The sequence below is a fragment of the Strix uralensis genome, chromosome 3 (assembly GCF_047716275.1).
Source record: "Strix uralensis isolate ZFMK-TIS-50842 chromosome 3, bStrUra1, whole genome shotgun sequence".
Classification (NCBI taxonomy): domain Eukaryota; kingdom Metazoa; phylum Chordata; class Aves; order Strigiformes; family Strigidae; genus Strix; species Strix uralensis.
In genome coordinates this window covers 30,528,714-30,545,744 of record NC_133974.1, presented here as the reverse complement: position 1 = coordinate 30,545,744, position 17,031 = coordinate 30,528,714, and the positions used below count along the sequence as shown (strand labels likewise).

Below are 17,031 nucleotides of genomic sequence, written 5' to 3'. Positions count from 1 at the left end.
TTCCTGAATTTAAGTTTTGGCAATACATTCACAAACTATTTCTGAAAGTTTTAAGTTCTTACATGTAGTGATATCAAATAAGACACCAGTGATCCAGAGATTGTAACACTAAATTGGCGAGTGTGTCCAAGGAGCAAGAACGATCAGAGCTGTTTGCTAAATGCTTGTATGGAATGGGGGTTAAACAGGTTTCAGAACTGTCTTCTAATTTGTACCAATATATAGCTTAGCACTGTGCCAGGATCTGGTCAAATACAGAATTGTACAGCAGTCCCTCTCAGCTCATTTTCCTGGGGGTACTTGCCAAGTCCAATCTCCTGTCATGCATTTTTTGCTAGAGCGTGACACCAGTGCTCTAGGGCTGCTGGGGCTGAGGCCACAGACTCCAAAACAGAATCTGGAATGTTGTTTTATTCTCTTTGACTCAATTAGGAGACTGAGAGTATATTGTGAAAAAAAGCAATTTCCTCAAACGCATACAATATTTTTGCATACCTAACATTCGTTTTAATGTGAATATTTCACTATTGATCTTCACTAGGTAAAAATATTTCCCATAATCTTAAAGTAACTCTATTTGTAGCATGTTAATAGATTTATTGCAAATGCCTGATTTTGATCTTTAGTTGTATATTCACACATGGACTAGATAAAGGTTAGGGTATCTCTGCGCTTCTTTGCTATGAATTCCTTCCTGTATAAAGCTGACAGTAGCTGGATGTCTAGCAATGATAAAAAGTTAAGGAACTTTTCTTTTACTCTTCACATTTGTGTATAAAATAGGTGGGTTTGAGTTGAGACTGTGATACTTAAGTAAATACCTCATTACAGAAAGGCAAGAAATTACTTTCACTTTTACTGTGAAATGGAGAGCCAGAAGAACTGGTGTAACTTGTAGGTTCTGAACACTTTATGTGCTCCAGAGGAGGACCTTTTGCCTTAAGCATTATTTTTTTCTCCTCCACACCTTCCCTGGCCCACACACCTGAAAAATCAGGAGAGTGTTCTTGTATTATCCCTAGTGTACTGATTTTGGCTGGAGTAGAGCTAAATTTCTTCATAGTGGTTTGTATGGGACTATGTTTTGGATTTGTGCTGAAAACAGTGTTGATAATACAGAGACGTTTTCATTATTGCTGAGCAGTGCTTACACAGAGTCAAGGCCTTTTCTGCTTCTCACCCCACCCCAACAGTGAGTGGGCTGGGGATGCACAAGAAATTGGGAAGGGACAGAGCTGGGACAGCTGACCCCAACTGACCAAAGGGATATCCCATACCAGGTAGCATCATGCTCAGCATATAAAACTGGGGAAGAAGGAGGAAGGGGGGATGTTCAGAGTTACGGCATTTGTCTTCTCAAGTAACTGTTATGCGTGATGTAGCCCTGCTGTCCTGGAGATGGCTGAACACCTGCCTGCCGATAGGAAGTAATGAATGACTTCCTTGTTTTGCTTTGCTTGCGTGTGCAGCATTTGCTTTTCTTATTAAACTGTCTTTGTCTCAACTCATGAGTTTTCTCATTCTTACCCTTTTGTTTCTCTCCCCCATCCCATGGGGGGGTGGACAAGTGGCTGTGTGAAGCTTAGCTGCCTACAAGAGACCTACGTATGTATTGGTTGCCAATTAGTATTTTGCAAAGTATTTTGAGATGTTTAGATGGAAGATGTGTGGCACTAATTTGCAGGAAAATTACAAGAAGAAAAGTGTACCACCATATCTCATAATAAATGTCTTCAAAAAGTTTTCAAGGAATTTTACGTCTTGCATCATTTATTGAAAGCCCCTGCATTTTAATTTCATTTTGAGAAAATAAGTATTACAGTTAGATCATCAGCAAGACATGTATCATTTTATTTCTGTATTCCTCTTATAGGAAACCTGTTCTATTCATCTTTCTAATAACTGCTTACAAAAATTCCTCTTGATATTTCAGTTTTTCCATTTAACTATTTTGCTTGCAGGTTGACCCTCAAAGCCTTCTTGCCTTGCCACAATTACAGATGTTATCATTATAACACACTGCAATATAAATCGGTTTTGGCATTTACACCTATAGGTAAATCTAATGGGATACTCTTTATTGAGAAATATAATGAACTATATAAATAATATATGTAAACAAAAACAGTTTTTGTGGAATTATTAATATTAATAAATAACTGTTAGTTGGTTTGAGTTTAGAATTTAAAGCTTAGTCATATCTTCTGGTTTTTACACAGGTGATAGATGTGAAGTAAATACAGATGAATGTATGTCTACTCCTTGCCTCAATAATGGAAGTTGCATTGATGACATCAGTTCCTATAAGTGTCACTGTAGGAGAGGCTTTATTGGAACAAACTGCGAGATAAATGTTAATGAGTGCTTGCCAGATCCTTGTCTTCATGGAAGGTAGCTATTTTTATTTAACTATTATTATCTCCAGGATAATGTACCTAACTAGCAATATTTAAGATTTAATGATATGAGAAGGTTGATAAATATACTTTTAATTATGTTCTTCCATAAAGTAAGAGTACAAGCACACTCACAGATGACAGATGTTGCCTGCTTAAGCTAATGTAATATACTGTTACATTATCTCAGTTCCTCTTTCATTTTTGTTCATTAGCATAAACCAGTTTTCAGTACATGTGGATTAATTGCAGTTTAATATACTTAAAAGTGAATCTTTAGTTGTTACATGCCAACAGGTTGAAATCGGAAGACATCTTTTAATATGACTTTCAGTATCCTTATAAAACCCCTCAGCACCCATAATATACACATACAAAACCTATTATTAAAACTAATTGAAAGTGCCATAGATTTTAGTAGTTTACATCAGATCACTATTTTTAAATGTTTGGAATGATACTACTAGTGCTGAATCTAGAATTACATAGCTTCATCTGAATAACACTATTTTGTATTTCAGATGTATAGATCTCATTGATGGATATCAATGTTCTTGTGAATCGGGATGGACTGGCTCAAGATGTGAGATAAATATTAATGTATGTCTTCAAATTTTTTTTTTAATTACAGGATACAGGGTAATATGCCACTTGAAACTCATTCTTATTTAAGCAACTTCTGAACAGGTCATTTAGTTGAAAATACATGACAAATTCAGTTGTTTCAAATCCATCTGAAAGGCTCATTATTTGTTACTTACATGAAACTGCATGAAAAAAAAGACGATTGAGAAAATGTCTAAAGAACAGTAAGGGTGAAGTGTGAATGATAAATCTGAAAAGCCACAGCAAGCTAAGCCAACATTACCTGAAAAACATTTATCCCTCAGTTAAGCATGGATGACATAACTACCTAATTTGCATTGTAAGCCCCATTTGCTGTAGCTTAACTGTATATTTGAATAGTAAACCTCAAGGTGCAATGTTCTACACTGAAAGTAGGCATGACTCATGTTTAAAATTTAAAAATCCAAGTAATTGTAGAATTCTGTGATATAAAACTGTGGCATATAAATACAATGCCCATTTCCTCCTCTTAAGTTCAAGAATATTTTTGCATTATCATGGGGAATGGCTGTGGGTAAGAAGGCATCTGTATGTGCGAGTCTGTGCCATGAAGCTAACCATGGTCAACAAACCAACTTGTAGAAGGTGACTACACCTGGCATAACAATGAACGGCCCTTTCAATGTTGGCCGTACTTTGGGGAAAGTATTGAGCTGATTTAGACTTTTTCAGGTTTTGTGCCAAAAAGAGTTTAATCAGATCTTGGGATATGATCCTTTTAAATACATTCGGTTTCATGAGAAAGTCTGGCATGAGATCTGCCTCCCTTTGAGCTATCTGGCTTCTGATATTGTGCTTCTGAATTGTCAAAAACACACGCCAAAATGTTATCCAAACTTATTTTCAACTTCTGTATGTCTGTAGGGACCTTTAATGATATTTTATATATAGCTAAAAGTACTAGATAACTAAAACCACCTCATATTACATAAAGGAAGTATGGTCTACAACTTTTCTGTTGAAAGTGCATGACAGTCTCACACAAGGAGTAAATCTGGCTGGAATATTATCTTCCAACTTCCTTTACAGAAAGAATTCAGAAAATAAGTGATTCATCTCAACAGAGTGCACATCATGATATGGTATCGCAAATCTGTATGATTATCAGCTGTTGCCAACACTAATACAGAGTACCCTTGGGCAATATTTTCTCTAGCAACATCCATGATTTACACTTTCCTCCATTTTAAGTGAATGAGAGATTAAATGACCTGTAGACAACTGCATAAAATCATATTCAAAAGATAACCACATTTCATACTGAGGTGTTTGAAAATGCATAGATTAGAAATTCACAGAAAGAAACAATATACATATACATTTGACAGATAAGTCTATCAGAGTGATGGCTTCATTCTTTGATACTCATTCTATTTGCATGCAATGTGATTCTCAGATTAGACTGTGCTGCAGGTGTCATATTTTTAAAGGCTCTAAGGCTGCATTCATCCTGCTCAGACATATATCATGCCTATGCAAGTCTTCCAGTAATCAACAAGGCTTTCTGACTGTGTAGTGTGCACATCTGGATAATCATGGTAGGCTCATGCTCAAGAATTGTTTTTCTCTAGATTGACATCAGCCAGATCCTTTGTTTAAAAAAATAATCAGGAATTAATACAGGTAAATATACTTCAATATTTTCTTCACTTGAAGATACATTTCTTTGTATTAAGGTTTGTGCAACTGCATTGGGTGTAGGTGCCAAGGTTTTGTTTAGAAGGAGGGCTGCAGCGGTGGCCTCTGTGAGACGAGGCCAGCAGCTACCCTGTGCTGGACACATCCTGAGCCCCTCACCCGAGATAGTGGCACCTCTGCAGGAACATGCTTAAGAAAAGTAAAAAACACTGCCCAGCAGAGAGAGGAGTGAGGAAAAAAAGTGTGAGAAAAACCTGGAAGACAGGTTTTTTCAGCGAAGGAGGGGGAGGAGATGCTCCAGGTGCTGGAGCAGAGATTTCACTGCAGCCCCTGGAGATAACCATAGTGGAGCGGGTATTTCCCTGTCGTCCATGGAGAGGACCATGCCAGGGCAGATAACCACACTGCAGCCCGTGGAGGACCCCATGCTACAGCGTGTGGATATGCCCTGAACTGCAGCCCATGGAGTGCCCACACAGCCCCACACAGGAGCAGGCTCTGGGCAGGGCCTCTGGAGAGGAGCCCATGCACGAGCAGTCTTACCCTGTAGGACTGCAGCCTTTGGAGGGGACTGTCACTGAAGCAGGGGAAAGGTGTGAGGAGGAAGAAGGAGCAGAGGAGCTGTTACAAACTGACAGCAACCCCCATTCCCCCTGCACTGCTCAGGGTGAAAGGAGAAGGTAGAAGCATTAGGAACGGAGGAGTAAAGTTAATCCTGGGAGAAAGAGGGAGGGGGAGTGATTTTAGGTTTTGTCTTTGTTTCTCACTGTCCAAAAGTCTATTTCTAATTGGTAATAACTTAAATTAATTTTCCCCGAGTGGAGTCTGTTTTGCCTGTGACAATAATTGGTAAGTGATCTCTCTGTCCTTATCAACCCATGAACTTTGTCATCTTATTTTCTTCCCTTGTCCTGTTGAGTAGGGAGAGTGAGAGAGTGGCTAGGTGGGCATTGCACAGCCAGGCAAGGTCAGCAACTAAGCTGATTCAAATAACCAATTTAAAATATATTTATGTGTACATATATATTTCACTAGACATACTTGGGGGTTTTTTTGATTTTTCATCACAGATTTTTTCATCCTCTACACGTGTTGCGATATAGTTTGCAAGAATAAACACTTCAAGACTTTCTCAGGTTGTCTAATACTTTTAGGAAAAAAATAAGCACTTTATATCTGTATAGATATAGCCTATAACTTTTGCATATCTAATAAAGAATGTGGATATTGGAACTTCCCTATCTACTACAGTTTTCATTGTTTTCTCATTTATGAATTTCATTCAAGAAAGAGAGGAAAAATATTTGCACTACATGAATTAGTTGCAATACACACGATTTCCTTTGACATTCAACTTGTTGATGCTTCTGCTTTTATCTAATGGAAAGCTGTGATCAGCCTGCATCCTAGAATTATTTTATTTTGTCTGGTTTTACTGATCTTTTCTCTCTATTTTCATAAAAGACACAAACAAGGGGGAAATCAGGAAAACCAACTAATTTTCAACACAAAGGCACCACAGCTGATGCACATGTGGAATCAGAGAACAAAATTATGCTAGTCCAAGCAAATAAGCAATTATTCAGCAGGACTTGCCAGTTTGCACAAAAGACATGAGACTTGACAGACATATAATTATCTGTGATTTGACTGGGAAGAACAGTAGGATTCAGCTTGCCTAACCCAAGGTGTCTTTGTGAAAGCTAGTTGTCTATGCACTTATTATAGTCAATGAAAGTCTAGTGAATATTCAGTGAGATCTGCAGAGCTGTTCAGCTGATTTTGAAAAGGATATCTGCATTTCATTAGTGAGTCTGGACTCCACCGACTGTGGTGACTGAGTCTTAATGGACTATAATAGGTAAGCCAGAGAGTAGAATCCCCTCACCAGTATACTCCCCGTATACGTGTAGCATATGTGTGTATGGCAAACATTGGTGAAGGAACAAAGAGCCTCAGATGATCTGGATGCTCTTGTTTGTGCCTGTGTGAGACTACTTCACACTCTCAGGTATTTTTACCTATTGTTAACTAGTTTAAAGAGGGTTGATTAATGTAAGTAGTTTTTTGAAAGAAACTAAACTAATGTAAACTTCCAGAAAATATGTAGTTTATGCTCAAGACGCAGATAGGTAAATCTACAGGACAAGAGGGAGATACCCACTTTATTCTGCAAAGCACAATATCTGTGATTACCCACCCATGGGACAATTTCAGTGTATGTAATACTTTAGGGACCTTCTGGCCCTGAGATAATAAATTTTATTTTAAGTAAGAGTGGCTGAATTGGAGATTCTATTATATGGAGAAGTAATAGATAAAAAGAGAATATAAATTGGAGGAGTAGGGAAATGGATAAGACCTGCAAGAATGTTGCAGAGGAGTTTCACCTCCAAAGTGGTAAGCTGTCTGAGGAAATTCCACTGATAGACGTATTTCTGATCTCTTACACAGGAAAAGCCTATCAACTGATAACACAGTATGCTCTTGCATCAAAGATGCTCTAGCAACAGAGAGTATCTTAAAAACCAGGAGTATTCAATTATTAGGGTCATAAGTAACAAGAAGCCTTGGATACAAAGTAACCTGCTTTATATAGGGGAAGATAGAAGTCACAATATTTCTAGAGACATTACTTCAGCGTACTGGAAAGGAGCAATTAAATGTGACCTGTGTTGATAACCAGTAATGGAGGAAAGTGTAAGAGGGATGTTCTTGAGGTTATAAATTCAGTCTGGGCAGGTAACTGAAGTCTAAGACATGCATCTAGCTTTCTTTGAAAAACTGCCAGTTCCACGTGAGACCTGAGAGGCATACATAGATTCAATCCCAGTACATAAATAATACGCTGTATAGACAAAAGCAATTCAAATGCATTTGAAAACTGAACCCTTTTGAAATTGGAGGAACCTTTACAAGAATGGATTGCACCTTTATCATCATGGAACCAGGCTATTGAATAAAAATTAAAATGGTGGTAGGGGAATATTTAAACTAGATGCTTGGGAAATGCTGACAAGTATAGAAGAGCACTATTTAAGAGTGACAGAACATAAAATCTGTACATGTCTAATGTTCAGCATGCCTCTGAAAAGACCAGCATCTGGCTCAAGAGGTGTTAATGACAGATATTATGTCTATTACTGACTATAATACAGCTAGGTTTATGACTGTAGCATGAGGGAGCATGCCAAATAAATCCAGCAGACATTCAATTTCAGGAAAGGAAACTATGTAAAAATGAGGCGCACTGTCAAGTAACTTAAGAAGAGCAAGCCAAAACCATAAGAAACTTTACAAGCAGACTAGGGGCTATTAAACAAATAATATGTTAAAAGCTGTCACGTCCCAATTTCTCAGGATGATGACTCAGGTTTGCCGATTCCCAGATCAGGATTAAGGTGAGACAACACCAAGGATTCCCACAAAACTCAATTTTTATTCTCTCACAACAGAAAATTGGCATGACACTTTATTAGTAATCTTTGCAACCTCTGCAACAGGCATTAAACTTACACTGACTAGTGGCAGATCTTGTAACATACCCCAGTAAGCCTTAAACATGCCCAAGCAAGCCTTGCCTCATATGCGGGGATACAGCATAAGAATGGGAGAGAAAAAGGGAGAAAGAAAGAAAAGAGAGTGAGAGAGAAAGACAAAAAGGAAGATTTTACCAGTCCTGGTTCTATCGTTGGTCCAGCCAGCTTAGGGGTCCAGTTCCGGAGGGGTGCAGCCACCCAGGGCTTTGACTTGTGTCCTTTTATAATTCCTTACCCCTCCTCCAGGTGGGCCTTGGACTCATTAGGCTAATTAGGCATTGTGCAGTTCATGCTTCTAGAATTCTCCTTGCTTTTGGTACATGAGCAGTTTGTACCTTCACGTTCTTCTGGAAATGACTTGGTGGGCTTGGGGGTCGTTGGGCAGTTACTCCCCCCTCCCTGCAGATGTGACCATTGTTTGACATTTCCTTTTGGCATACGCATCATGAAAACAGCCTCTCTATTGGCTCTTCACAGAGTCGCTCAAGATAGGGAAGTTTAGACTCTGAAGAGTGTGGTCCCAACTTCCTGGGACACCCTCCTCTTGCCGAGCCTCCCTACCATTACCTGCACAGCCCTGGTGTTTCCATAGAAACAGTTTCCTTTGCCAAAGTTCTTCATTGGATGGTTGAGACATTAACTGTGGTTTCATCGGACCATCACAAAAGCCCAAGTAAAATTTGTGCCACAACTCAAGAATACAAAGTGGTCCAAAGCCCCTGAATGACTTAAGGAGGAAACTTAAGTCTGTCACAGGGAAAAATTGGCAGTTTAGCAAATGGAAAGCTTGCCCACATGGGAAGAACAGAAAAGTCCATAAAACACATTAGTTCAAATGTTGGCAGGAAGTTGAGAAAGCTAAAACACAAATTGAAAAGTACCTTGTAAAGGATACTCTAACTTGTAAAAGGCTCTTCATATCTGTCAAAACCAGTAAGCCAGGTAGGGAACTGGTGGGATTGCCTGATGGCTAAAGTGTAAAATGGGTACTCAGACAAGGTAGGTCATAGCAAGAGAAGCTCAGTGAATTCTCTGCATTTGAAGACTGCCAGAAGGACCTCACAAAATGGAGAGAGCGAAAAAGTGGCAGATAAGCTTTGGTGTAAGATAATTTTTCTAGGAAAAAAATAGCCCAATGCTTAACCTACAGCTGAATTCAGAACTGTCAGTTACAACTCACAAAGGAAGACTTGGAGCAATCATTGACGGTTCTCTGAAATCATTGTCTCAGCGTGCAGTTACAGTGTAGAATAGGAAAAAAAAACACTGGGCATGATCAGGAAGAGTACAGGGAACAGGACAGAGGGCATGATTTCACTGCTACATAAAACCCAAGTCGGCTCACATATTGAGTGCTGTGCACAGTTCTGGACCTTGCATCTCAAGGAGGATGTAGTAGAGTTAGAGAAGCTACAGAGGACAACAAAAATAACATGAATTGAATAGTTGCCTTGTGAGGGTAGATTTAAATGGCTGAAACTATTCCCTTTTGAGAGGAGAAAGCTGAGGGGAATGTAATTAAAGTTTACAAAACTATGACAGTGGTAGATAAATGGAAAATATCTTCACCAAATTCAGTAGTAAAAGAACTGGGGGGATGTGATGAAAATAATCAGAGAAACATTTGGAAGATATAAAAAGTACTTTCTTTCACAGGAAGCAGAGAACCTCTAGAACTTGCTGCCACAGAGGCCTGGAGAGGCAAATGATCTCTTAGTAGGTTCAAAAAAATTAGACAAGTTATGGACAACAGGTCCATAAATTAATGATAAAGGAACCAGTCAGGGAAGTACTGTTTATCATGTCTGATTAGACAGTTCTGCTTGCTGGGAGGATGCATGGGACATAGACTGTAGAAAGTGGTGAATTTCACATGATTTTCCTAAAGTGGCTTTCTCTCTGCCACTGTTATAGACAGCATACTGGGCCAGATGGAGAACTGGTCCGATCCAGTATGTTCCTGCTCTGTATTGTTGTCTAAAAAATAAGTTTATTTTTATTATTTTTCTCTTCTCCTTGTGCCCATAATCCAAAATTTCAAAGCAAAATATTTTGAACTCATTTTGAATTGAATGATGTTGGATAAAACCAACATTCTGAAATATAGAAATAAGTTTTCCCAGTTCATTTCACAAAATGTTGTATGTATGTTTAATCCACCAAATGAGAAAACCTTGGGAAGTCAATAATTAACCAATACGATAATATTAACAAAAAAAAAATGCAGAAAAATAGATTAATAATTTTACTAGTTCGAAAAATACCTTTATAGTTTTGTTAAACATAAAACAGAAATAAGGATCTGGAACATTCTTCTCAACATAAATCTGAGACTTTTTCATGGTAGCAATACTATTGTGATTTATCCCAAAGTAAGAGTGCACTTAAACCACACAGTTTAAACTAAGGGCTATTTTAAACTTAGCAGAGGAAGCCTAGGCCTTTTGGTCTCTTAATAGCAGTCATAATTACATGAGATGGTTGCACTCATGATTAATTAAATAAACTGTGTTAAAATATCTTTGAAAGGAACTGAAATGCACATACATAGTTTCCAACTAATGAACTGAACTATGACTGTTTTGCATAACTATGAAATCACATTAAATTATGAAATTGTACATTTTCTGTGATGTAATACTGTAAATTTAGACTTTTTTGAAATCTAGATTCAGGGTGCATTAAAAGCCAAATGCATACCATACATACAAAACCTTGCTTTAACACATTAATTAGTTTCTAAAGCATTTATTTACAGTATTGTTTTCCTTTCTGCCTTTTTTAAAATTCTAATCTAAACCCTTAACCACATGGCTCCTTTTTATCACAAAAACTTCCGCTTTTAACCTGAGAATAATTTCGCCCTTGTCCTGGTTTTGGCTGGGATAGAGTTAATTTTTCTTGAGCTGGGAGGGGGCACAGCCAAAACCCGGACAGCCCTCAGTCCTATCATTTAATGACTGGAAACATGACTCTTGAGCAGATCTTTCTTTTGTGGTGCAGTATCTATCTATTAATTCCTTTCTTACCTCTTTGTTTTCAACTCCATCAAATTCAAGTTTTAAAGCTCTGTTTGCTTCTACAAGTCAATCACTTCCACATAGAATCCCGTTTTCTCATAAATATGGGGATGCTTGCTTCTGCTCCCTGAATTGATGTTCAAGGCCACTACCTTTTTCTGCTTCAAGTCTTCCCTTACTCTTAATCACTTCATAGTTGTCTACAAAGAAATCAAACAGCAAATGGTACTTGGGGCTTTATATCATAAGTATTCACAGGAAATTAGACCATATAATGCACCGCATACATACCAGTATACCAGATAGGTTTGTAAATAGCTTATGTATATTTCCCGTAGACTATTTTACCCTCATAGTGGATTTGAACAAGTTAGTTATGTTCAGAATTAGCCCACTTTATAATTACATTTTTTTGATATAAAGCAAAACTTTGCTTAAATAAAAATACATCTATCATCACAAATATTTTAACCTTGAATCTCTTTTACTGAAATAGATTTTGAAGTGTTGTTAGAAATAATTTTTTTATTTCTAATCAGAGTTTCCAAGGAGGACTAATGAAAAATAGTTCTTTCTGTAGGAAAAGGAGAAAAAAATCGTAACTTGTAAAATGCACTTCGAGATTTTGTTTAAAGAAAGAACATTAAACTGATGTGTTATGTAGAGAAAGTGGATTTTCACTATTTTCTAAAATGTGTTCCCTCATAATTATTTCAAGCTCTGGATTGTGACTTTGTAAATGATATAATATGATACATAGAAAACTGGGATTTTGTAGGCAGATTGACCTCACTTCCAAAGACAGATGTCAGTATGGACCCACAGACTAGGATAAGGGACCCCTATGCCTTGAGCAAAGTTCTGTGCCTTTCTAGATCAGTTGCTAGAGTCCAGATTTCAGAACAATTCCCTGTCAGCAGAGCCAGTGTACTATGCCATGCCAGGTGGGCTCTCTTTAGGGACAGTCATCCTCTTCATAGTACAAACAAGATTTACTACACCATGACATTCAAAGAACAAGAAATAATTTTTTTTGCTCTAGTAATTATAGTGGGTCTTGGTTTGCATTGTTTGAACTAAGGATTCTTAACGACACCTACCCTTAAGAGAGTTGCATAATCTTAATATTTTTCCTTGACTTTTAAATAGTCTTGTTATGAAAATCAATGATGACTTATAAGTATTTTAACAATAATTTAGTAAAAATAAAGCCAGATAATCACCATGTCCTGCCAGACATCTGTATATTCCTTTCATTTACAGCCCCGTGGAAACTAATACTTGTATTTAACTTATGTTTGCCTAAAGCATATGTTTTAGAGATACATCCAGTCTTTATTTAAAAACATAAGGAGGTGGAAGTTCAACTACTTTTGACAGTTTTACAGTGTCTGGCTCTCAGTAGTAAAGTTCGACCTTATCTCTAGCTGGATATATATGGATTTTGGAACCCAGGTAGTTGGTTTGATACTAACTTTCTCTGGGATTTAAAATACTCCTTAAAGTAAAATACCTCTTGTGAAAATAACTGTGCACTGCCATTATCTCTCTCAATTGTCTTGGTGATAAATTAAATCTAAGAACACTCATAGACCCATCAAGAGATCTGGACCTTATTATAGCAAAGAACTTGTGCTGATTATTGCTTATACTAGCTAGAAACAGACCTGTACTCCATGAATTTGTCTAATCATTTTTAACCCATATATATTATTTATGTTTTCAGCAGTATCATGTGAAAATGAGATAGATGATGCAATAACGTTTTTGAAAAAAAATTATATCCTAAAAATTCTGTTAAACGTTATTTTCCTTAGACTTAGCTTACTGTAAAGCATTTTATCTAGTACCTAAATCATTTTATATTCTCAGTTTTTCGACATCCTTTATAATAAACAGATTCTAGAACTTGGCACAATATTTCAGTTTCCCCTGGCCATAAGAAGAGGAATAATCACCTGTCTAAGTGTAAGTCACAGTTTCTCTCTCTGAAGACTTAAGGATGGCATTAGTAATTTTTTCTATCACATTGCAATGGGAGTTCATGTTGATAGCTTGTCTGTTACAACTTTTAAATCTTTTCCAAGGTCATTGCGTGCTAACAACACATAAACTCAAAGGATTTCTTGTTAGATCAAAATGGGAAAAGTGTGTGCTTCACAGAAAAAACAGACTCAGAAAAAAAAAGCCTACTGAATGAGAACCCTCCTGCTTCATTCTAAGGAGATCAAATACAAGAAAACCCAAAGATATTTGAATGAGAATACAGTATGTCAGGTTGGCAAAGTGAAAACTTGATAAAAACTCTATGCAAATAATTAAAATTGTATAATTTCTATTTTGTTGAATCAATTTATTTATAAGGGAGCATATTGAAGTTGTCCGTGTTTTAAAATATGAACTAGGAAGAGGAGTATTAGTATGCTGTGAGGTGTGAGTACTGGGCATCATTTACAGATGTGATGATATGTGAGGAATGAGCAGAGCACCCCAACTGATATTAATAGGGGGAACTTATCTTCCTTTTTTGTGGTTACAGTTGAAGGAACAAACCCCTTTAGAACAGGAAGAGCCTGACAAGATAAGGCCTGAGGAACAGCTCTTCTGGCCTTCTGGTTTTCTTGGAGATGGATGGCTGCAGCACTGGTTTGACTGAAGCTGCCTGTGAAGGGAACAAACTAGAAAACACAATGGGAAAAGATAGAGGGCAATGATGTCCGCAGAAAAAGCTTGGCAATACAGCTCAGTTTGGACAGGTTACTTGCTCTGATATGACAGAAAAGTTTTACAGCCTATGAATAAACAGGTGTGGTTGAGTTAACTTTGGTTGGCTGACAGATGCCCACCCAGCCCCTCTTGCACTCCCCCTCCTCAACAGAACAGGGGGAGGAAATAAGAAGAAAAGCTTTTAGATCAAGATAAGAACAGGGAGATTGGTCATGGCCGCCAGTTATCTTCACAGGCAAGACAGACTCAACTTGGGGAAGATTAATTTAGTTTACTGTCAATTAAAAACTAAATCACTTTCCTCCCCGACTGCCAGAAAACATGCTCGTGCACAGGCTCCTCTCCACGGTTTGCAGCTTCTGCCAGGAGCCTGGTCCAGTGTGGACTCTTCATGGGCTGCAGCTCCCTATGGGGCACGTCAAGCTGCTCTGGCGTGGTGGTCACACACGTGACAGTGTGTATATCTGCTCCACTGTGGTCCTCCATGGGCTGGAAGGGGCCAACCCCCTTCACAATGGTCTTCTCCAGGGGCTTCAGAGGAATCTCTGGTGGAGATTGCCTGGAGCACCACCTACCACTCCTTCTTGTCTGACCTCTGTGTCTGCAGGGCTGGTTTTCATATTTTTTCCTCATTCTGATTCTCTGTTGCACAATGTTTTTTACTCTTTCTTAAATACACTTTCCCAGAGGCACCACCATCCTGGCTGGGGGTCCACTGAAACTGACTGTCTGGCACAGGGCTGCTCTGATCTCTCCTCACAGAGGCTGCCCTGCAGCCCCACCTCTAAACAAAACCTTGCCATGTAAAGCTATTTTAACAGGATTGTGCCAGAGAGATACCTCAATTATCTTGATTTCTTTTCTTAAAAGAAGCAATCTCCAAGGCCTGGAAAAGTGTGTTACTGCTTAGGCAAAAGCCTGTGAGGCCAGACTGACTGTGAATTTGGAGAAGCTTACACACTGAGCCCCTAACTGCTGGAGCAACAGGAAAGCCTTATGCCTCCTGTTCACGCTCCGAGTGAGCCAAAGAGGACCCAGTCAAAAGATGAGATTGTCTGTGTTCTCAGAGAAGGCTAAAAATGAAAGTATTGCTTGAAATAAATAAATAAATCTGAGAATAATAAGAGTACTCACTGTTTCTGGAAAGTTCTGAGGAAACAAAAAAGTCAGACAAAAGCTGCCACGATTACTGCCCCTCAGTCTTTCAGTGTTATGACTACTTGGTGGTACCTGGAGATCTCAGCACTTTCTGCTTTCTAAATGGAGTATTTTTGCTGAGAACAACAAGGAACTGAAATTAATTTTGTGATTTTTTGTGGGGAGTTTTGTTTTGGTATTTTGTTCTTTGTGGGGATCTTTTGATTTTTTTAATCATTCATTGTTAGCAAATTTTTAGCAGAAGTTACATAAAGTCATAATAGGAATAAATATTGTAAGTCATGAACCACTTACTCTATGCAGATAGCTTTCATCTTGGAGTAAGTGACGTGGCACATAGATGTATCACCAGTTCTGTTCAGGAACTGCTAGCTGCATTAACTACTCCTGTTCCTAGTACATTTATACTTATTTCCTCACCTTCCATTGAAACTTTTTCATGTGTTTCTTGTCAGATGTCAAAATTATAAAGTCCCATCTATGAGATCCTTTTATGCTGCCAGTTCAGTCACCTTGAAAATACCCTATCTTTCAAAAGGAAATACTGATTTCTGCCTGCTTTGTTAAATACACTGGTGTCTGCTGTGGCATTTGGAATCTTAAGGCGAGGCATCATGGTTACCTTCTTCTGACTACTATTGCATAAGGCTATTTAAAACAGAGGTGATGTCACACTAACAAAGGAGAAACTTCTGCAGACAGTTTCTCCTGCTTCCACAATCATTATTAGTTCAGGTTAAAATAAATATATTTAGAAAACATTTTTAAAAGCCTTATCGCAAAGGCTTGTGCAGAAAATAACTATGCATTCTTACTTAAATACAGATTCCTTTTCAATTTATCCTGTTCTTACTCTTTTTTGTATCTAGATTTTAAAATTTCCAGTCAGACTTTGATTTCTGTCTATTCTTTCTATGTATCAGTGATGCCTTAAGAACTTCCCATGTCCTCATCTTCAAAAACCTCTCCCCTCATAATAGTTCCCAAGTTATACCTGAATAACTGATTATGGGTCATGTGCTGAGAAACAAATGAGAAAACTGACTTTCAAAAACATTAATAAAAGGTTTCTTTTGTCGGGTTTTGGTTTTGTTGTTTTGGTTTTTTAGGAGGTATTTCAATCTATTATTCTGACACAACTAAGAAGACAATGCAGCATGATTTGGGGTGAGGAAATGGCAGGGAATAGAGGAAGGAATTAGGAACATCATAAGCCAGAATGGTGCCTGAAACAGTCATAATCTAAAACCACTGGCAATTCCTGAAGAAGTTTATTCCCCTTTGATTTTGCTAGGAAAAGTCAAATTACTTTTGGCTTCAGGCCTGGATTGCTGATCAAGATCAGTGTACATTTCTGTTCTGTAACATAATCCACAGATTTTTAGTTGCCATAAAGGTGGCAACTTTAGGAATAATATAAGTGTATGAGTGTATAGTGATGGTAACAGACTTTCCCTTTTGCTCACAACACTGTAGAGCTCCTTTCCCCCAGAAATGACATTGAGGAGAGGAGAGGAGAGGAAAGAGAAAAATGAAACAAAGAAACTGGCCTCATGATAGTGAGGTATTGCAAAATATGTTTCTTTACTGCTACTGGCAAGCATTTGATTCTAATGGCAAAAAATTACAGTGACCCATATTTATCTGCAGATGAGCAGCATTCAGTCTATTAGCTTGAATTATTTGTCACCATTTCAACTTGGCATTATTTATTAGTTATTATTATTTATTTTGCTTGATACCTGCTAAGCAGATATTGTAAATTTCTAAGGGACCAAGCCTGTGCTGCTCTTACTGACTGCAGGATTGGTAGTGATATTTGTTTGTTTTACTCAGACAGGTTATTCGTAAAATTTTGGAAGGATTACTGTAAGATTAAGACTTTGAAACTTAAAAACTATGCATTTTTAAATTCCAGATTAGAAT

The 17,031-nt window shown here is 37.8% G+C and overlaps 1 protein-coding gene across 1 annotated transcript in view; it reads left to right on the top strand.

Annotated features, from left to right (window-relative positions):
• The window catches only part of EYS (eyes shut homolog), a 1,118,553-nt gene that overhangs the window by 572,238 nt on the left and 529,284 nt on the right, over positions 1 to 17,031 (top strand). The window contains exons 27-28 of the mRNA XM_074861787.1: positions 2,220 to 2,391; positions 2,918 to 2,996. Coding sequence (XP_074717888.1) covers positions 2,220 to 2,391; positions 2,918 to 2,996 — 251 coding nt within the window. The remainder of the gene's footprint in view (positions 1 to 2,219; positions 2,392 to 2,917; positions 2,997 to 17,031) is intronic.